This window comes from Silurus aristotelis (genome assembly GCF_946808225.1).
Source record: "Silurus aristotelis genome assembly, chromosome: 20".
NCBI classification, from domain to species: domain Eukaryota; kingdom Metazoa; phylum Chordata; class Actinopteri; order Siluriformes; family Siluridae; genus Silurus; species Silurus aristotelis.
In genome coordinates this window covers 4,377,587-4,400,086 of record NC_139593.1, presented here as the reverse complement: position 1 = coordinate 4,400,086, position 22,500 = coordinate 4,377,587, and the positions used below count along the sequence as shown (strand labels likewise).

Here is a 22,500-nt window from a genome sequence, read left to right as displayed (position 1 = left end):
GTGTGTGTGGTTGCTTGTATGAGTGTGCGTTTCTGTGTGTGACCCTATAACTGAGCATCTCTACAGTATTGTCTCTCTCAGTATGAGTCAGTGTTATCATGTGACTAACAGCTGTGTATGCAGAGTCAATTCACAGCATTCGGTTTCTCCTGACTTGTCAAGTGAAGTCAGTGAAAACCAGTACCAGACCAAGACTGGACGTACAGTATACGCTGTTACTGTACTTAACTAGACTGTTCTGGTAGCAGTATTTTACTTCACTATATATTTAGGCACCTTTTTACTTTCACTCAGTACATTTATTTATTTTACTTACTACTTTTTACGTGTTCACACCAGACCTGTTACTGTACTTTTAAGTTTTAAGTACAAAATCTAGAAGCAAGTCACAGATGCTCTCAGAACAAACCCCTAATGTTGTAAGAGAAGTCCCAGATCAAGCCCCTAGTCCAGAAAAGCAAGTCAATCAGAATCTGAGTACTTTATTAATCTTATAGGGAAATTGTTGGGTTGTTCATAGTAAAATTAAAGTAAAGATTACAGTGAAATATATATATTTTTTACTTATAATTGTATATTTAGTGAAATGAAATGTGTAGCAGTAGTAAAACAGATGACAGAACAAGTCAGACTACAATGACGGTTATAGAAGATGCTGCACATGTAACTATTATTAATGCACATAATTGCCCATATCAAACCCCAGTGTAACAAGTTTCAGATCAAACCCCCACACAGATATTTAAGTTCCAGATCTATCAATCAAAAGGTGCAGGCTCTTTATTGGTACCTTCAATGATAAAGACTTGCAACACTCCTAGAAATCATATAGTGCAAACCCCAGGACAAATTAGTCTCAGATCAAGCTCTTATTACAGAAAAACAAGTAGATCAAAACCCAGTACAATGAAACAAGTCCCATTTAACCCCCCCCAGTACAGACAAACAAGATTTAGATCAAACCCCCAGTACAGATATGTATCTATTAATCAAATGGTGCTCTTTAATATTACCTTTAATTATGAAGACTTGCAACAGTCTTAGAAATTCTATAATGCAAACCCCAGCTACAGACAAAGAAGTCTTATATCAAACCCTTATATACAAACAAGTACCACACCAAACCCCCAGTACAGAGTAAACAAGTACCACACCAAACCCCCAGTACAGGGTAAACAAGTACCACACCAAACCCCCAGTACAGGGTAAACAAGTACCACACCAAACCCCAGGTACAGGGTAAACAAGTACCACACCAAACCCCAGGTACAGGGTAAACAAGTACCACACCAAACCCCAGGTACAGGGTAAACAAGTACCACACCAAACCCCAGGTACAGGGTAAACAAGTACCACACCAAATCCCAGGTACAGGGTAAACAAGTACCACACCAAATCCCAGGTACAGGGTAAACAAGTACCACACCAAACCCCAGGTACAGGGTAAACAAGTACCACACCAAACCCCAGGTACAGGGTAAACAAGTACCACACCAAACCCCAGGTACAGGGTAAACAAGTACCACACCAAACCCCAGGTACAGGGTAAACAAGTACCACACCAAACCCCAGGTACAGGGTAAACAAGCACCACACCAAACCCCAGGTACAGGGTAAACAAGCACCACACCAAACCCCAGGTACAGACAAAGAAGTGTCAGATCAAGCAGGCAAACATTTATCTGTAGTGGGATTTTGAAGTACCAGATTTATCCCACAGTACAGAGACCTGGATTAAGTCTTAAATACAAATCCCACAACAAGGAACATGCTGGTCAGGAATCAAGCCAGTATGACCCACATCTTAGACTAATCAAATGGAGAACATGTTCCCTTGATATTTTTGACATAATGATTTGGATATTTCTAGATGTGAGAAGCTGACAGTTGGAGATATAAAGTGGCCATTGGGGAAGAGGAGTTCAGAAATGTCGGAATTTATAAGATACGAACTCTTAAGAAAATGCACTAATATGAGGCGGCAGAGGCTCCTTCTAGATCATTGATCTTATTCGCCAGTGTCGGGTGATTAAATGTGGTTAGCAGCCAATTATATGACATGATGTATTTAATTGCACACCCAAAGCATTGCTGTCATTAAAAAAAAGAAAGAAAGAAAACAGAGGCGTCTGTTAGCCGTAGGGGCGTCTTAATGAGCCTTAATAAGGGCCAGTTAAGCTGTTGGACATACTTTGAAATTAGATGTGACATCTAAAGCATCCAGCGAGGTTTAGATGTCCAACCTCATGTTAGAGACTTGAATTAGCAGGATTTGGGTAGCAAACACATTTAGACTAATTAACATTTGCTGTAAGAAAAGATTGCTGTTTATTAGGGATGTAACCCTAATAAACGTATTTGTACCGGAATTTTACACACGTGTACCGAATGCAAATCTTTTTACGTGCGAAAAAAAACATTATCGGGAGTTCCCACAAGTATGTTTCTTCTATGACTAAACAAACTGAGGTACGAACCGTGAACCCTATTGCTTTAAACCTGAATTTTTCTACCCAGAATCTAAGAGTTGATTGGAAAAGCATGAATTTTTGTGTTTGGTTGCTTATTTTGCTTTAGTGATGTTTAAAGATTTCATCTTTTTTTTGTTTTTTTTTTTTTGTTTACACTTTATAACCTACTACTGTTGACTTTCACTAAAAAATTCTCACACCACATTTCCTGAGTGAATGTTTGGGCATTTATGATCTGCTATACCTGCTTCAATGAAAAGGTGCAGGCTCTTTATTGGTACCTTTTAATAATGAATACTTGTACAGCAGTCATAGAATGCATAAATATAATATGATGCATAAAATCAGCATTTGCACAAATGAATATGAGATGACTGACTGTGTGTGTGTGTGTGTGTGTGTGTGTGCCCCTGTCCGTCCAGGAAACACCAGCTGGCTAATGTGTCTGGAAAACCCGCCAAGTCCATTCTCCTCCGAGCTGGGAAACATGCCCCTTCAGGAGCTTTCCAGTGTTCTAATGGCTATGGATGGAGTAAGAGAACCCCAGACAGACGCCCCTTCGACCTCCTCGGTCCCTTCCGATGCCCCTCCACGTCTTAACAAACCCAGTCTTATCCAGCGCTCAAACACAGGTGAGGGTGCAAATCATACACAGCTTTCTCACCACCAGGGTTTTAAACAGTAACCAAAACATGAAGAACTGTAAAAAGTGTACAAAAACATTACAAACAGAAGTTAAATATTTGTAAATAGGTTTCTAGTCCAAATTAATTTATTAGTATTTACATTTTTTGATGTTATTTAGAGCTTCACTGGATAGAATAGAATCTGGGAAAATCATTAATACAATTATAAAATTAGTTTTAATTATTTACAAACTGAATAAAAGGGACAATTAAAAAGAAAAATTTATTTTTGAAGCTCAATTTATTTATATTTACAGCATTTTTTTTGTGACAGTTATCGCAATTATGCTTTTAACTGTGCATTAGAGGGTTGAGGGCCTTTCTCAAGGGCCCAATTTGGTGATGCTGGGATTTAAACTCTGATCATAGGTTCATTATTTTACCTACTGAGCTTTTAAAATAAAAAAGCTGCAAATTTGTGAGTAGAATTTTTTTTTTTCTTTTTTTATAATATGTATAAAAAAATCTGTTTAAAATTTGGTCATAAAAGAAGGAACATCAATAAAACACAAGAAAAGTTTTCAGTGTCACAAACTTGCATTATAATTTTTTATTTATTTGAGATTTTTTCATGTCAAGAAACCCAACAAACCTTAAAATACATAATAATGAAATTGTCATAAAAATATATGTAATGCATATATGGCCAAAAGTTTGTGGACACCTGACCATAAGATTTCTATATATGTTACTTTTTGAGCATCCCAACATTTCGTCTCCATTTGCTCCAATATGAACCTCCATTTTTGTGGGAAGATGTTCTGGATTTTGTGGAGATTTTTGAAAATTTATTGAGCCACTTGGGTAATGATATAGGTGAGGAGGCCTGGAGTGCAGTCAGTGTGAAATCTCAAAAGTGTTTAATAGGGTTGGAGCTCTATAGCAGGAGATCTTCCAACCCATCTAAAGCATTTCTTGATGGAGCTGGCTTTGGGCATCACCATGATGGAACAGGTTTAGTTCAAGCGACGGGAAAATTTCCAGCTACTGCATCCAAACATGTCTGATACAATTGTGTGCCTTCTTTGTGCTAATAGTTTGGGAAAAGAACCACACATGGGTGTAAATGTCAGGTGCCCCATTACTTTTGGCCATACCGTGTATCAGTGAATACTTCGCCGCCATGTATACAATGGTGGAGGTGTTCACTCCTGCTGAGGGTGTCGCAGGACATTTCATATTCGAAGCGCTTGACATTTCCACAGTGAAAACCGTAGGCGGGTGTATTTAAGGTCACTTGCCCTCGTCTGTCACGCCACCGTATTCGTTCCTCGGTTTCTCTCGGTGTCCTCCTTGTTTGTCTTGTGACGTCATTTCTATGTTATTTCTTTCCCCAAGTTTTTGCTGCAGCCTGAATTCATTTTTGTTGACTTGTTCTTGTTGGATGTCTCGCTGCAGTGGACTCTGTCTGCTTTCTCTGCTCCTCTGATCACCCAGGCAGGTTACATAGGAGTATATCCTGGGCAGGTATATTTTACCTGTTACTTCATTATGAGTGGTGTTTATTGATTTGTTTACTATTTTTATTTTTATAAATATATTAACACTACGGAATGAGAAAACGTCACTACAAGGGGTACAACAACAAAAAAAACTAACCAAATAGACCGAAAAACGCAATCAGGAGATCGGCTGTTTCTCAATACCAGAAAAAATGAAAATCGAGGTCAACAAAAAGCAAAAAGTAATACTCCAAATAAATAAAAACACGTGCATTCCAAATAAAAATATAAAAAGGCGTCACGTGGCATCAGGGATTCGCCTCCAGAGGCAGTTCTTGTATGGTATAACGCATCCCGGAAAAACTATCGGTTTAGATTTATATATATATATATATATATATATATATATATATATATATATATATATATATATATATATATATATATATATATATATATATATATATATATACACACACACACACACTATATTGCCCCACATTCCACATTTAGTCAAAATTTGCTCTTATATTTCCCTCCACTCTTCTGGGAAGATGTTCCACTAGATTTTGCAGGATGCTTATGGATATTTGTGCCACAAGGGTATAATGAAATGCAGGTACTGATGTAGGTGAGGAGACCTGGGGTACACAATACACGGCTGTATACAATGCCTTCGGGTCCCTCCAACTAGGAGATCCAAGATCTGTTCCAGCAATGCCCAAAGCCAGCTCTAATAAAATCTGCTTTACATGGGTTGGAAAATAGGGAAGATCTCTTGCTATAGAGCTCCAACCCAATTAAACACCTTTGGGATGAGTGTTTCATGCTGACTGCACCCCCAGGCCTCCTCACATCACCTACATCAGTACTTTACCAACACCCTTGTGGCTAAAAGAATCTCCACAAAAATCTAGCGGGGCATCTTCTCAGAAGAATGGAGCTTATTATAAGAGCAAATGGAAACTAAATGTGGAATGGAAAGCTCCAAATGAAGCACATAGCAATCTTATGGTCAGGTGCCCACAAAGTTTTGTCCAAATAGCGTACCATGGTTTTTTTTATATTCTTAATAAAATGTTCCTCAAGGGATGGTTTAAGCTTTTTGAATTCTGGTTGAAGTTGATCAGAAACACTTTCTCCTGGTTAAAAAAAAAAAAAAGAGATAAGCCAGGGTGTTTTTTTTTTTTTTTTTCCCTGATGATAGACTAGTGGTCAGAATTTGATACATTGACAAAAACTATTCTTTAGAATAATAGAAATTGAATAAAATATCAAAGAAAAATGGCCCAAGCATTGAGAACAAAAAAGTCTAAAAAAATCTCCAATACAAAGACTTTTCTTTCTTGTTTTCTCGCGATCTTGATATGACAAACAGTTTCCTCGTGATCAGTACTTAATTTCTCTAAGTCTCTATATTTATAACCGTAACCATGATGATAACCAAAACCATTTGCCTGCTGCCACAAATGGTTTTTATCATGATTGATGCTTTTCTAAAGCACAGAAAAATTGAGTACTGATCACAAGAAAAAAAGACACCAGTCTATTAGGACTTCTGTAAAAAAAAATAAGAAAAATAGTAATAATAATAATTTAGAAAAATAAGTCCGAGAAACATGATGCTTCATGCTTCAATTCCTGGTTGATTCAAGACGAGATGAACCAAAAGCACCAGTTTTCAACTCACGTTTTCTCAGACCCGGAACTGTAAGGTACGTGTAGACAGGAACCAACAAGAACTTGTATTGAGAAACACCCCTGGGATCGGGTCCTGATTGCCCCGCCTTCTTTTTACCCAACATTTCATCACCGTTGTCGGAGAACTTGACTTGAAAGAGCAAATACTCGAGCTCAGACCTCGTTAATTGGATCTCTATCCGTCTCTACAGATGTGGCCAATTAAAAAAAGATTTATGTCCAAACTGCAGTGTAAACGCAAAATCGATCTGAATTATAAAGGTCTATGGAGAAATCAGTGGAGGAAGTACGAACACGCTGCTTGTCTGAGGCACATCCTCAGACTTTCTCTGCTGATTTCTCCATAGACCTTTAGATCAAATTTCTGTCTAGTTCAAAATCAAAACCGAAATGAATCGAGGTCTGGCCTCGACATCTGCTGCTTGTCGCATGGGATATCAATTAATAATAAGAATAAATAAGTTGTGTAGTCTGCATACGAGGTGGTATCAAAAAGTTTGGAGACTCGCTCTGTTTACAAAGTACTTTTATTTATCTAAGTTTTCACATTAACATCTTCAAAACAGTTCCCTTGCACAGCAGTACAGCGCCCACCAGCGTTCCTGCCACTTCTGGAACATGTCCTGGAAAGACTACTTTTCCAAAAGTGTCAAGCACCTTCTGCGATTCGCTCCGAATCTCTGCAACGGTGTCAAATCTGCGAACTGGGGTCTGCAAGTAGGGTTGGTGCGGAAGAGAGATGGTGTTTCTGGTGAGAAACTCAGAACTCAGAAAAGAAGTCGAACGGCTCCTGATGTACACGATGTCTTTTGGCACACTAACTTATGAAGATGGGTGCTCCCCCTGACTGTGCGTGCAGCCTTGTGCTGCCATCTGCTGGACACAAAAATCTCAACTTTTTGATACCACCTCATATATATGTTTGAAAAGCATGTTTTGCAAAGAGAAAATGGGTTGCTGGTTGCTCACCTCTGACCCGGCGTGATCTACTGTGTATGTGTGTGATTTTCTTTGGTCAACACGTTGATCTAATCTCTCGTTTCGCTCCAAATGTCGGATACTACACAGAAGTCGTTGTGCTATCAAGGAAACGTATGACGCTTGTTTGTTTGTACAGCACCAGTGTTTGTCCACTTTAGAGTCCTTTCTTTTTGTTTGACATATGAAAATTTTGTATTTATCCCTCCTTTACAGACTCTGTAGTCGTGTTGGAAGAAGGTGGGCGGGGCAAGGCACGAGACTCGGACCCCGAGTCCCCTCAGATGGAACTGGAGCCTCCGTCCTCGGAGCCTATTTTCTTAAGCGCTGATATGTTCAAACCTTCCAGTGCTGTGCTGAGCAGGGTGAGTGAGCGTGACTTGAGTGGGGTTTAAAAGTGGGTGGAGTCTGCAAAGAAGGTTTGTGGGGTCCCAAAAGCAAGTGGGTGGAGTTTATATAATAAGGGTGTGGGGTCTACAGAGAACATGGATGGGGTCTACAAAGCAAGTGGGGATGGTCTACAGAGAACATGGGTGGGGTCTGCAGAGAAAGTTTGTGGGTCCAAAAAATCAGTCGACCTCTAAAAAAGATATTTAGGAACTTTAGTGTAAATTCAGCCCAGACCCTGCTCGAGTTGATGATAATGGGGCTTTTCTTATTCCTCATAATGTTTCCTTAGTCCTCCTCCACGTCCAGTCAGGATGACGACAAGTCGACCCTCGAGGAGGTGAGCGAGGGAGGCATCCCAATTGACCAGCCCCCCTTGACCTTCTCCACTCCTGGAGCTCCAGATTCAGACTTGCCCTTCTCTCACTCGCAGACTTTAAACAAATCCAGCTCCTCCCCAGAGCTTCAGACCCTGCCTGAGGCCTTTGCCAGAGCCACGGGTTCCGTGGCTGGAGCAGTAGATCTGCCCAGGTCTAGGAGCCCTGTCGAGGGGAAGAGCGTTCCAGCTCAGGCTTCAGCTGAGAGAGAAACCCTAGAAGTAGAGAGTGTCGGATCAGCAGGACCTCAGAGCTTGGCCGCCAGTATATCTACATCTTCCTCAGCCTCCAGGATGAAGCTGGAATTCCCGAGCACCCAACCAGGATCCCTGTCACCTAGTGGGCACAGACCTCGGGGGCACACCATCTCCGTTTCTGCTCCCTCGTCACGGAGGGAAAGGAAGTCTGACCGAGACTCCTACCACAACCGAGGAGGCGTGTCTAATGCTGAGAAGAGTTCCGGCCTGAGTCCAAGGTAAGACGTGGCATGGCTTTGTGTTTGATTAAATGCGGTTAGATCAAATTCAGAATAGTGTTTTCAGAGTACGCAAAATTTTGATGCGTTCTCAAGAGTTTCTATTTTTCACTGAGCAAATTGGAAACAAACTGGAATTTTTGGCACCAAAAAACAACAGTTAATTTTTAAAAATATTTTTTTAATTTACTTCTGTTGAACATATATTCAAAGGTTGTACTTTTTTTATTCAATTTAAAAAAGATTTGGTGCAAACCAACAGATCGTGCAACATCACACCATATACAGTACAAAGACAGAAGCTGGAACGAGAAGCTAGATTTATTCGTGACCCGTCAGCCAACATACCTGGATGAAGAAAGAAAAAAAGAAAGAGACTGGGTTTTTTTTGCATTATATAAGAATATTTATTGAACTTCATGTGGTAACAGAAGCTTTAGTTTCATCGTGAATTGTTGTAAATTGTCGCAATAATACACCAAATTTTTTCTTCTTTTTTTTTTGGCATCATTTTAACTTAATAAATTTTTTTCCCGGAAATAATTTTCCACTCTGTTCTTTATTCGAGCATGTGTCTGAACTGGATTTAACTAAAGCCTAGAGATCGCTGATTATCCCCGCCGTAACTTTGTACGATAAGATACAATCAATTATCATCTCATTGCACTGCCTTTAATTGGAATTTATATATTTTTTTTGCCCTAAAAATGTAATCAAAATGTCAATTTGTTAAAGGTTTTCGTCTGATAAATAGCCTGAATACTTTTGTATTATTTTGTAAAATTCAGAAGTTTTTTTTTTTGGGACGATTAATTTTTACTTTTTTTGTTTTTGATGAATTCCTTCCTCACTGTGACCTTATGATAAGGTGGAAGATTTTAATGCAGAGAAAAGTCTTGCGTTATTATTTTAATATTTTGACACAATTGAAAATAAAACCAGCTTTTCGTCATGTGCTGGATCGTCATGGCGATGATGTGAATGATATCTAAACCTCTCCCATTTTCTGTCTCTTTTTTTTTTTTTTCTTCCTTCCCCAGTTTTGTTTTTCTCCAGCTCTACCATTCGCCTTTTTTTGGCAATGAAGCCAACAAACCTTTGCTCCTGCCCAAATCTGAGGTAAGTTCACACTGCATCGACCTTCTTTTAGAACTCCAGACAGACAGACAGATAGATATCAAATTTATATGGAAATTAAAAGTGATACAATAAACGTTCGTTTATTGTGAAAACCAGTGGTTCTCAAAGTGTAGTTAGCGCCCCTCTAGTGGTGAATAAAGACATGACGGGTGGGGCGCAATTATGATTTTGTGTTCATTAATATTCATTAATGATTTTCTCTATTTAAAAATAAACTAAGCAAACAACAAAAACAATTCAGTCATTATTTGAAGTAAATGAAAACATCGGTAAGGCCACTGAACGCAATGACATTTTTATTTTTGTATTTTAATGTTAGAACTTTTCGATAAATAAGACTTTTTTTTTAACGTAATTTTTCAAATTTTCTTTTATTATTCTAATAGCGTTAAGTGCTACATGAAATCGGACATTGCGCACACCCGTGTCGCCAAAATGGTACGGTCCATTAGATTACACCGTTTCATAACACCTGTCTCGAGAAGATCAGAACTGCGAGATTGGAGGGCAAATCAGATTAAGGCTCTTGGTATCGAAGTGTGGCATCTTCCGCTATTCGTGGTCACTGATATGTACGTGTGAGGGGTTAATAATGGTTTGTCCCCTGTGCAGGTGATCGACCGAGCGGTTAAAGTGCTGGATCAGATGCCGCCGTACGACACTCATAAGATAGGCGTGGTGTTTGTGGGGCCCGGACAGGTAACATCATGAACCCATCATATCCTAACACAAATACAGAGTTTTCAACCCAAACCTGCAAGTGGTCATGGGAAATTTCCGTCGTTTCCATCGTAGGCGAATAACGAGGTGGCGATCCTGTCGAACGAGTACGGTTCCAATCGTTACGCTCGTTTTCTGACCGGCCTCGGGAAGCTCATCCACCTGAAGGACTGCGATCCGGACCAGATCTTCCTAGGGGGACTGGACCACGGCCGCTATGCTGATGATGGAGAGTTCACCTACTGCTGGCACGATGACATCATGCAGGGTTAGGAGTGTGTGTGTGTGTGGGGGGGGGGGGGGGGGGGGGGGTTTGAAGATGGTACTATAACAGAATCTCCTGTTTAATGTTTCCCCGTGTTTCCTCCAGCGCAACACTGGTGTATTAGATGCGATTATCTATAATAGGGTGTGTGTGTGGTGTTTCCTCTCCTCCAGCTATTTTCCACATCGCCACTCTGATGCCCAACCGAGAGAGCGATAAAAGCTGCTGCAACAAGAAACGTCACATCGGGAACGACTTTGTGGTGGTGGTTTATAACAACTCGGGCGAGGAGTACAAACTCGGCACCATCAAAGTGAGACACACACACACACACACACACACACTTTACTACTGATATAATCACACTATGTATGAAATCTCTGCTCTGATTATTTTCCAATAAGTGCAGGATTTTATCTATTAAATGATCACGCTTTTTTTTTATTTTTTTTTTTTATCCCTTTTTAGTTACATTTTTACATTTTAGTTTTTCTCTCTCTCTCTCTCTCTCTCTCTCTCTCTCTCTCTCTCTCTCTCTCTCTCTGTGTTTCTCCTCTTCCTCATAGTAAAAGTAGTAGTAAAAGTAATAGTTAATATGATAATACTTTGTCTGGCCAAAAGTATTGGGACACCTGGCTTGTTGTTCTTTGCCCAAAGTTGAACCAAACCTGTTCCAGCAGGAACCTGAATAAATCCCCACAAAATCTGGTGGAGCAAACAGAGGGTGTCCAAATACTTTTGGCCTTATACCGTTGTTGTAGTATTAGTAGTATAATAATTATATATGATTTAATTATCATCATGAGATTCCTGAAATATTTCGAAAGCCTACTTGTGTGTGTGTGTGTGTGTGTGTGTGTGTGTGTGTGTGTGTGTGTGTGTGTGTGTGTGTGTGTGCAGGGTCAGTATAACTTCGTGGAGGTTCTCATAAAGCCCCTGGACTATGACAGTAACCTGGTGACGCTGCAGTGTCGGAGAGGTGAGTGCACTCGGGCTTTCAGACGTCCGTCTCGAACACCAGGCTGAGGCTTTTAGTGAGAATGAAGGAGAGAAAGAGAGAGAACTTCTGACCTTCTGTACTCCCCAAGAGCAAAGTGACCGCACGTGACGACGTTCTGCAGACGTTTTGATTTGTAAATCTGCCTTATTACAAAGAACCTGGGTTTTATTCTGTCAAGCGGAAATTACACACACAGTCACGCTGAGCTTTTAGTGCCGGGGCATTTGTTTATGAAAAGGAAGTTAAATAAAAATGAATAAGTACAATAAAAAATAAAAAAAAAAGGCCAAAGCAGCAGCACAAGATTTGAATTTACATTTTTTAAATGTTTTATTTTATTTAAATTATATTTAATATAAAATAAAAATACAAAAAATTTAAAAACATAATGAATTAATACATCAATTTTAATATTATAGTTTAATATTTTTTAAAAAGCAACAGGGGAAAAATTTGTTTGTTTGTAATCAACCTTTGTTTAATCAGTGACAAAATTGGGGAAAATAATTTTATAATTAAAATAAATCTGGAACGCTACATAAAATTGACGGCACGATGAAATGATTATTAAACATTATTTATATTAATAATTTTACAATTTTGATCGTGTAGTAAATGGGAAAAAAAAGAAAAAACTATCATCTGAACAGTATTTGATATTTTTATATATATTGGAAAAAAGTAAAATATTTCCTGCTGCTTGCTTTTAATGACCAAAAAAACTTTGTGGTTTGGATGATGTCACAATTTGTGATGCTGGTAGCTCCACCCCTTTCTCACAGTAACCTTTAGTACTGATTTAATATACCAAATGCACAGTCTGTTTTGTGTGTGTGTGTGTGTGTGTGTGTGTGTGTGTGTGTGTGTGTGTGTGTGTGTGTGTGTGTGTGTGTGTGTGTGTGTGTGTGTGTGTCACTTTGAGTAAAGTCTCCTCCTCTCTTCTCTTCTCGTCTCCTTTCCCCATCAGACCTCGAGGGTTTAGTCGACACCACTGTAGCGAAGATCGTATCGGATCAGAACCTTCCTCTGCTGGTGAGACAGATGGCTCTGCACGCTAATGTGAGTTCTTCCTTCGTTCCTGTGCGTTTTAAACTGATGTTCAGGTTTTCATTCTCCTGAATGGCTTCTTGACTTCTCAGTAGTGCACTTCTAAGTTACACGCTACATACGCTGAGATCCTCCTGCTCTAGAGCTCCAACCACCTGTTGGGATAAATGTTTCACGCTTACTGCCCCCCCCCCCCCCCCACCTCGTCACCTTCTCACCTACATCAGTACCTGACTTTAAAAGCTGCCTAGTGGCTGAATAAACATCTACACATCATCACAGAACAACATCTCAACAGGAAGCATATAGTCATAATGTGGTCAGGTGTCCACAAACTTTTGGCCTTAAAGCGTGTCTCTACTGACTAGTTATCTGATGTTTTTTATGGTAGCTCGTCTAATCCATGTGCTAAGAACACTGTTACCAGGCAACCAGGAATGCTGAGCATAAGCTAGTAATTGTAGTTCATTATTGATTGTACAGAGTCCGAGCTTAACAAATGATTTTTGTTTTCATTTTGGCCTGAAGATGGCGTCACTGGTGCACCAGTACAGAGCAAATCCATCCGACGCCTACGCTTCTAAATGGCTCGCTCGCCTCCGACACATCAAGAGGATCAGAAGTCGGGTAAAACTCGGATTGTCCGATTCGTTTGTTTTGTTTATTTGTTTGTTTATTTCTCTTCCCCATGTCTTTAACACGTCTTACAATTTTTTTTCAGGCTCAAGAAGAGATTCAGTCCCGGCCGACCCCTGGAATCTCACTGACTCAGAGCCACACCCCCATGCAGAACAAACCCACCCACCAATCTTCAGGCTCCGCCCCCAACTCTGACTGTGGCCAGAGGAAGCGTCTGGTTTCCACAGTCGACGATTTTACTGATTTTGTTTAGGATTCATTTTTACATGCTGCCAAATATATTATTATTATAATTATTCATTTCTGATAATCATGAAATTTCAAGTTTCATCTTTATGCAGTGATTCGTTTTAGACCGCACTCAGGCTCTCTCTCTCTCTCTCTCTTTCTCTCTCTCATATTATGGCTAATAGTTTTTACTGCCCTTTTTTGCCTAAATTAAATCAAAACAAAACATGATTATGGATCTGCAGCTCTGCAGGGTACAGTGGCTCATATACAGGAGACGGAACACTGAGAGCAGTACAGTGACAGAGGGTCGGATGGAGAGAAACAGACAGACTGAGGAAAAGAGAGACTGTGAGACAGACAAGAGAGAGAGAGAGAGACTGAGGCAGACGAAGTAAGTGGGACAGAGGGAGTGAGAGAGGCAGAGAGAGAAAGTGTAAGGAAAAGAGAGAGAGAGAGTGAGTGAGTGTGAGGAAAGGAAAGAGTGAGAGAATATGATTGTTAAAATGATCATGATCAGTATGAAATGATTTGCTTCTTGTACAGTATTTGTGGATGAACATATGAAATGTGTGTGTGTGAGAGAGAAAGAAAGCTTGAGCTCAGCAGACTCCTTCTACGTGTTCAGCATGAAGTTTAGACACTGAGCAGAAGATCTGAGCTTTACTGAGGTTAATGCGAGAAACCTGACTGTAATATCAACATTTTTAATTCAGTTCACAAACCAGTTGAAGTTAAACTCGTAACAGAGGCTGATTTTCCAGCTGAGACGCTCAACACCATGGGAATGTTTAGCATATTTATTTATCCAGATTCTCGTGTGTGTGTGTGTGTGTGTGTGTGTACGCACGTATGTATTGGCTTGTGTGTTGAATAAAATTCTATTGCGACACACACGTTTCAGCTCGTAATTCTGCCCATTGGTCCGGTGTCCTTTGAAAAACACACTACACTTAATTTTTGAATCATCTCCCTGTATGCCCCGCCCCTTTCCCCCAATTCACAATCTTGCAGCCAATCATATAACACGACTGGTTAAATGAATAACGTTGATTATCTCTTGCCACTTGTTGGTGGCAGTTCGGAAGGAAGGAAGGAAAAGAAGTTATAAAGAAAAGAGTGGGAGAAATAAAAGGACCAATTTGAGCTGTCAATCTCTTTATTTGACTTTGTCAAGTGCAAAGCGTTTTAGCCGAAGTGCTACAGACAGAATACAACCGCACGCGGGGATACAACCGAAACGGTCACGAGTACTGCCACGAGCAAACAAAAAAAACAACAATAATAAAACCCCACCACATTAGGACATGCTAACGACCTCTGGCACTGCAAACACGACTTTAAATATAAACCACTTCAAAAACTAGAAAAGCACCAGACCATTTCGCCAACACGGCGTAACGAGCGGAAGCGGCTGAACTTTAAAAACTGGTAAAATACAAATGAGAAAGTGTGTATACAATATATTTTTAATGAAAAAAAAGGACCAAAAGTGAAACCAAAGTGGTGGAAAAAACGAAACGAAAAAATCCCAATACCAAACTGTATCTGTGAATTAAAAGAAATAAAAACAAACAAAAAAAAAATCAGTGCAGATTTGAAGAAAAAAAAAAAAAAGATAATTAATACACAACCCCAAAAGTATGTGGACACCTGACCATAAGATTTCTGTTCTTCTGTTTTGAGCATCCGATTCCACATCGAGTCTTCATTTGCTCTTATAATGAGCTCCACCCTTCTGGGAAGATGTTCCACTGGATTTTTGTGGAGATTATTTTGTGTGACTTTTCATTTCAAGGGTTTTCTGAGGTGCATTCAGTGTTGATTCAACCCAAACTCTCAATAGGGTGGAGCTCTATAGCAGGAGGAACTCATGGATATTTTCATATTTTCAAGGAGATGGAACAGGTTTTCAGGTCTCCTGGTTCAAGTGAAGGAAAAATGTCATCGCACAGATTTCAAAAACGGCTAATTGTACGATTGTGTGCCTCTGTTTTTGTGGCGCAAGTTTCAGGGGAAAGAACCACATCTGGGTGTAAAAGTCGGGTGTCCCAATACTTTTGCTCAGACAGTGTTTATCAAAAATGGAGGTTTCGTTTAATCTTGGGACGTCGATACGTACAAAACAAACCAGGACGTGAGCAGGCTCTGTATTTTTGTTTTCTGGTTCTCGCTGTGGGTTTTGGGTGCACATATTGTATTTACATGTCTAACAAAGAAACAAACAAAAACATGATGTATAGGCTTGGGATTGGTTCAAGGGTCCCTGAGCAAATCTTTAGAACGTTTTAGACAAACAGAGTGGGGGGGTGGGGGGGGGCAGATCCGTTTCCTGAAGTAAGGTTGCGTGGGTGGGGAAAAAAAACCCCAAACCTAATCAATTATATGAAATGTTAATTTGACATGCGGCGTCGCAAGAAAGACCTTAATATTAGTAATAAAGTGCTATATGTTTTTTTTCTTCATTGTAAAATCTAAATAAAGTCTCTCCATGCTTTAAAAGAGTAGCAACAATGGATATGCGGAGTAATGTTTCCGTCTCGTGGTCCGTTTCGTACCAAGCTTATTTACCTTAAAAAAAATAATAAATTCGCACCCGCGTTCGCTTTCTGGAACGATCACGTACGTACCTCGACACATAGTGCTTTTTAAATAGAAAATTGTAAAAACAAAATAAAATAAAAAAATGCAACAAGAAACAATGCCAAAAACAGTAACAAATATTACAATTTGCATTAATAAAACATTTGCATGTCTTTTTTTTTTTTCTCCTTGGAATTAACAATAAAGAAGGTCTCCACCTGTTTCCCGCCTTTTTTTTTATTATTATTGCTTGTGTTTTTTTTTTTTTTTTTTCTCTCGCTCTTTCCAAAAAAAAAAATCCTTCCTTTCATTTCTATGATTTCTTTCTTGACTCTTCACTTTAGAGCTTCATCTGATTGCGTAATTCATTTCAACTTTAGCGACTTGCTTGGCGTGCTAGCAGACTAGCCTCACAGGCCTGTGTGTAGACTTACATCGTGTTCAGGAAATAAGACGTGCATTATGCATATGTACCTGCAAGCATAGCTCTATGTGCTTAACGCTGATATGTTAGTGTGCGTGTGTGTGTGTGTGTGTGTGTAGCTTCCTTCTTTGATACATCAAACAATTATTACTCAAACATTACTTGTACAAAATAAAAAACATTATATAATACGTGACACCAAAACGTAACTGGGAAACTCGCGAGGTGTCCGCCATTTTGTGACATCACTTCCTGCGAGTTTGATGCTAAAACAGCACAAGCTGTGCTCTTGTCATTTCAGCCCTTTGTGACCACCAGGGCCGGGGGCTGGTTGAGGTCATTCAAGGTGAAGGAAAGGGGAAGGAGACTCGTGTGGCGAGATCTAAAGGGCGACCAGCACCTTATTGCTAACGTGTATCGTTTTCGATTTGGCCAAATTCTGCCACTCTGGGGGGAGAAAAATCATAGCGACGCTTCCGGTCCATTCATTCCACATTTATGCCGATCTTTTACTTCTCTATTTTCCTAAGGGACTGGCAACAAAACCGGCTGTCACCAAGGCCCTCTGTTACCATAACTGATAACCACGAATATCAGAATACACTTTTAAAGTTTCTTTACCTGACTTCAAATCAAAAGACCAACATGTGGAACCTTTAGGTCCTTAAGGTTTGCCATGTCCTGAGATTGGCCTGTCTGTATTGGGATGGATCTTGTTTTTTAGAGGTGGGGGTTTGTGCTTACGTTTGCATGTGGGCATGATGGTGGTGTGCGCCGGATGTTGGAAAAGGCTGGATGGGAGGTCATCGGTATAACTAGGTGGGTTCCATTCAAGGGCTCGAGGGATTGGGACTGGGGTTGCGATTGCAGAACCTGGGGCAGTAGAAGGGGCAGTGAGTGGGGTGCTGATTGGAATCGGGGTCTGTGTGTGAAAAAGAACTGGCTTGCTGGCACAGCCAACAGTGTCAGCATCTCTTGGAATGACTTGATTGACCTTTTTCCGGCTTGCAGCCTTACAAGAACCTTTGGCAGTCTTGTGGGACCTTGCTTCCACCGAACGCGCACTTGCGTCAACCACATTGGCACTTGCTTCTATCCTAACAGCGCTTTCTTCTACCTTGATGGGACTTGAGTCCACCTTGGGAGGATTGGTTTCAGTCTTACACTCACGTGCTTCCATCTTATCATACCCCATATCTGTCCTTTGAAGACATGAATCCTTTGGTGACAAGTCTTCTTGTGAACTTATCCGGTGTGCATTGGTATCTCTCTCACAGCATTCTTTATAAGTTTTGCGAGAACGTTTCTCACTCTTGGGTCTTGCCTTGTCTAAGTTTCCATCTTTCTCTACCTTGTGGGCACACTTCTTTATCGACTGGAAGTGTCTGTGTGACCCAGTATATCTCTTCTGTCCTGCAGATTCCAGACCACCACTGTGCAGTATTCCACGGCTCCTTTTTCGACTCTTTCTCTGGACTTTCTCCAGCCGGCACTCGGTGCGATACAGTTCCTCTGTGGCCTGGTTGACCCTGTCCAGCTGGTGCAGCAATGCGTCAAAGGCCGGCAAGACCCTTCGAAGTGTGGCCTCGGTCTCTGCTCGTTCTCTCCAAACTGGACCTCCTGCTACCACCCCTAAACTTAACGTGAGGCCTAAACCGAGACCTGGAGTCTCAGCTAGACTGCATGGGCTGCTGGACATAGGATGCCAAGAAGCCTCGGAACCACCGTCGACGCTGTCAGGAGTCGGAGGGGCTTCAGGGGCATCCAGTGGAGGGAGACAGAGGGATTTGCAGTCGCTGGTAGATGAAGATCGGGACGGTGGAAGTTCCATACCTTCAAAACGAACCTTGTGACGGAACTAAATGGAAGAAGGAACAAGGTCATGTCAAGTCAAGTTTATTTCAATAGACAAAAAAAGAACAAGGCAAAGATCAGATTAAACTCCAGATTCACTTTACTGCCTTTTACTACAAATATTTTTCCATACCTATCTTCCCCATTTTGTATGAGGTACCTTAAACCTTATAAGGCACAATGATATACCAAACCTGCCCATTCCATCATGGTTTCTAGACTTCCATCATTGTTTCTGGAACTATGCTAACCATGAACCCACCTCCTTAGTATGGCTCAGGCCCATCCACATTTTGAGGCGTCGTAAGAAGAGTTCCACCATCTCGTAGTCCTGAAGGTCTACTGCTGGTCGGTAAAGCTCTGCCCGAACCCTGCGATAATTCCTTAGTAACACGGAGGTCACCAGCCACAGCAGGACAAGACGCAGTACCGCAAAGCTGACATGAAACACATAGCAGGAAGTGGAGCAGGCATAGGAGCCACGGTATGCTCGCCACGACCACAGACCACGTCCCCCTGAACCTAGCAATGACAGGCAGGCAGACCCGACCGTGCCATATCCATGTATAATGGAGTGAAAAAGCTGGGAAAAGAAAAGCAAACGTCATTTTTTTTTATTGAAATGCGTTCTGAGATCAAGCCAAAGTAAAGGGGAAAAATACAAATGGCACAGAGTCAATTAGTGTGTGAAAGTACTTAAGCAATTGCTTGGGCTCAATAGACTTGTTTATTTTTGGAAGACTCAAGCAGTAATTTATTTTTATTTAATCAATCAATCAAGCTTTATTTGTATAGCGCCTTACAGCAACCAAAAGGAGCACAAGGCACTTTCCAGTAAAAACAACACAATCAATAAAAATATAAGAAATATAAAAATGTAGAAATATAAGAACACAAATATAAGTAAAATAGCAGTGAAGCAGTGCTACGTGTTAAAAGCTTGTATGAATAAAAAAGTTTTCAACTGTGATTTAAAAACACTCAGCACAGTGATGGATCGGATGTGAGCTGGGAGTGCGTTCCATTAAGGCAATTCGATGAGACAGAAAGAAAGAGATTGAATGAAAGGTTGTGATTTGCAATGGGACTACACAAGATATTGACTTTGTTTATTCTATTGCACATGAGCACAAACATGGATTCTTTGAGACGTGAGTTTAAGTACGGAATAGATGTTTACGTCATGTATTCACTCGTAAAAACATTAAAAGCTTAGCCATTAAGAGCACTTTCATTTACATGATATTTATTAAAATACATCAAGACCTGGTCTGTTTATACCGAAGGTGTCCCATCTTTTGCACAAAGGGGATGGTGTGGGTGCAGGCTTTTATTCCATCCAAACAAGGACTACACCAGATTCTGCCTGGTTACATCTTTAATTTTCAATGGTCTATCGGGTGTGACCCTTGTTTGGTTGAAATGAAGAATGCTTTATTAAGCCTGTAGGGAAATTATTTGGTTGTAGTTGCTCACAGTAATTTCTCTAATATATTAAGAGAAATTAATGTGTTGAAGCATGAAGTGGACCTGCACCCACACTGGCCCTTTGTGGAAAAGATTGGACACCCCTGGTTTTTATACACTTGGTGTATTGTTTATGGGGGCTGTGTAAAAAGGGCCAGGCCAAGACCAACCCCAAAAGCAAGTTAGAACATGATTCAAACTAGTAGAAACTGACTAATTGCTGGGAAACAGGATACTGAAGATTAAAAATGTACGGTAATGTAGAATGATGGATGTATATGTTTGAACCACTAGTTTAGTGGACTTTGAATCCGGAGGTCATGAGTTCAAATCACAACCAAATCAAGCTGCCACTTCTGGGCCCTTGAGCAAGACCCTAAACCCCATAGCTGCTCAGCTGTATGAGTGAGATAAATGTGTCACGCTGGATAAGGGCAGTGGTATCTGTACTTTACTGAAGTATTTCCATTTGGGGAGACTTTACCCTTACATTTTAAAATCAAATCTCTTACTTTTTACTCAACTACGTAAAAAACGTATAAATCAGTTGTTCCTTTTTATTTATGAGGATTCAAACGTAACTGGTAAAACACGCATCAAATCACCAATCAGGGTCGAGCGCACGCTCTGTTTTAAACTTGTTCTGATTGGCGCTTTGTGGATCTACTAATCACCAACATACAGTTCAGCATCAGTTCAACATCAAGCAGAACATTTAGAGAGGAATAAATGATGAACACACTCCAACTCATTTACACCATTTTTTTTTAAGTAGTTGAAAAGAAGGTTTTGGGCTCATGATCATTTTATTAGATATCAATCAGTGTTTGAGTCATTAATATCATTCTATTAATAGATCAGTGTGCTGAGAGTCACATGTGAGTCTTTTCACATCAACTGAGGTGATTAAGTAAAGAATCTTGTGACAAAAATGATAATAGGAACATTATAATTATAATAAATAATAGTACTTTGGATACTTAAGTACATTTGGCAAATACTTTTGTACTTTTACTTAAGTGAATGTTTGAAGGAACACTTTTACTTAATGCCAAAAAGGTAAATGGAAAAGTTGCCTTTTGATTTGTTTTCAGAAACCAGTCAGATTCCACAACAGATTAGTTTTTAGAGTGTGTTTTAACTGGTGCCAGTTAAAAACCCTGCATATTTTTATTGGTTGTAAAAGTTTGTTTATGGATATCTGTTCATTTGTGTGCTTACAAGGTATCCCGTGTGCGAGTACGCAAGCAGCAGCAAGAGCAAAGCGAGTGCAACGCTCATGATCTCCCGCACCGATCTCCTCAGAGTCCTGCCGAACACAGCCCACTCCCTCAGAAACCGTAACTGATGAGCCACCTGTTGGAAAGATGATGTGGAAATTGAAAAAGGACGTTACGAGATTAAATAACATTTTATCGTTTTGTTCTAGAATCCGTTCCAGATTAGCATGTCCAGGATGGTTCTCACCTTCAGCACCAACAGGAAGAGTAGCACGGCACTGAGCTGAACCAGAACCTGGCTTTGTTGCCCAAGGGGAAAGAAGTTAATAAACAATTCCCGCTGATGATGTAGCGAGGCCCAGAGTTGAGAGGCCAGGGCTGAGCGAGCCACATGGAGGGCGGAGACACAGGCTGCCAGCAGAAGAGTGACAATGCCCACCAGATTCCACACTCGCAGGATGTAGCCCCAGCCCTGCCTGATGACCGATACAACCTCTCGCACAGAGAAGTAAATAATCAAGATGATTAAGATGATCTGAGAGGGAAAAGGATGGAGGAATAAGTTATTAGTTTCTTCCGACTGGCTGGAAGGCAGCAATTGATTGTTACTGAAAACTGCAATTGACAGTGACAATGGACAAGAAAATTCATGGTTTGAAATTGAGAGATACTGGGTGGAACTGAAGAGTTAACATTGTTAGCAGTGGGGGGGATCTTGGGAAGGACACTGGTCTTTTGAGCAACGGAGGGACATAGAGATTATCAATAGAAACCAAAGGTAGCTGGCAGTTGATGGTTACCAAAGGTAAATGGAGAAGAAGAACATTTACAGTTGATTGAATGAGGAATCAAAGGTAGACAACTGATGATTATTTTTGTCTCCCTTCTGTTCCTTCTGGTTGACAGTTACAGTGGGGGACAGAGGGGAGACACAGGTTGCCGGTTACCACGAAGAACTGAAGGATGACAACAAGTGATGGTTAATGGGAGGAAAACAAAAACTAAAGAGGCAGATGGTTAAAGTAAAAGGAGAAAAAGAGATTTACATCACCATGAGGAACCGAAGGTTCTCATGGGAGGAATGAGTGATAGGATGGAAAAAAGAAGGGGGACAAAGGTAAGGAACAAAAGGCGATTAAAGGATACTACGAGGAACCATAGGTAGACAGCATCTGATGTTTTCCAGGTGAAACAAAAGGGATACAGATTTTGATGGTTAAGGAACACAGAGGAGATGTGAGTGGGGTTATAGCAATAGATAGACAAGAGACAGGAGCAGATTGAAGACTGATTGGTGGATAGATGGTATCCACTAATCATTTGTTGATTGGGGGATACCATGTTCCTTGCAATTCTTGCACCAATTGTTCCTTGCCATTCATCCTTTCCATCTTTG

The 22,500-nt window shown here is 40.4% G+C and overlaps 2 protein-coding genes across 5 annotated transcripts in view; one reads left to right on the top strand and one right to left on the bottom strand.

The window, feature by feature from the left end:
• The window catches only part of tsc2 (TSC complex subunit 2), a 34,121-nt gene extending 19,669 nt beyond the window's left edge, over positions 1-14,452 (top strand). For both annotated transcript variants that reach the window (XM_083522707.1, XM_083522706.1), the window contains 11 exons: positions 2,894-3,103; positions 7,495-7,643; positions 7,958-8,517; positions 9,558-9,636; positions 10,270-10,356; positions 10,453-10,645; positions 10,816-10,955; positions 11,543-11,621; positions 12,610-12,701; positions 13,218-13,316; positions 13,411-14,452. In XM_083522707.1, coding sequence (XP_083378833.1) covers positions 2,894-3,103; positions 7,495-7,643; positions 7,958-8,517; positions 9,558-9,636; positions 10,270-10,356; positions 10,453-10,645; positions 10,816-10,955; positions 11,543-11,621; positions 12,610-12,701; positions 13,218-13,316; positions 13,411-13,581 — 1,859 coding nt within the window. In that variant the 3' untranslated portion in view covers positions 13,582-14,452. The remainder of the gene's footprint in view (positions 1-2,893; positions 3,104-7,494; positions 7,644-7,957; positions 8,518-9,557; positions 9,637-10,269; positions 10,357-10,452; positions 10,646-10,815; positions 10,956-11,542; positions 11,622-12,609; positions 12,702-13,217; positions 13,317-13,410) is intronic.
• A 245-nt stretch (positions 14,453-14,697) lies between these two features.
• Positions 14,698-22,500, bottom strand: part of pkd1a (polycystic kidney disease 1a) — a 74,940-nt gene continuing 67,137 nt past the window's right edge. For all 3 annotated transcript variants that reach the window (XM_083522705.1, XM_083522703.1, XM_083522704.1), the window contains exons 44-47: positions 21,352-21,639; positions 21,106-21,240; positions 18,680-19,000; positions 14,698-18,421 (exon numbers count right to left, since the gene is read on the bottom strand). In XM_083522705.1, the coding sequence (XP_083378831.1) occupies positions 17,228-18,421; positions 18,680-19,000; positions 21,106-21,240; positions 21,352-21,639 (1,938 nt within the window). In that variant the 3' untranslated portion in view covers positions 14,698-17,227. The remainder of the gene's footprint in view (positions 18,422-18,679; positions 19,001-21,105; positions 21,241-21,351; positions 21,640-22,500) is intronic.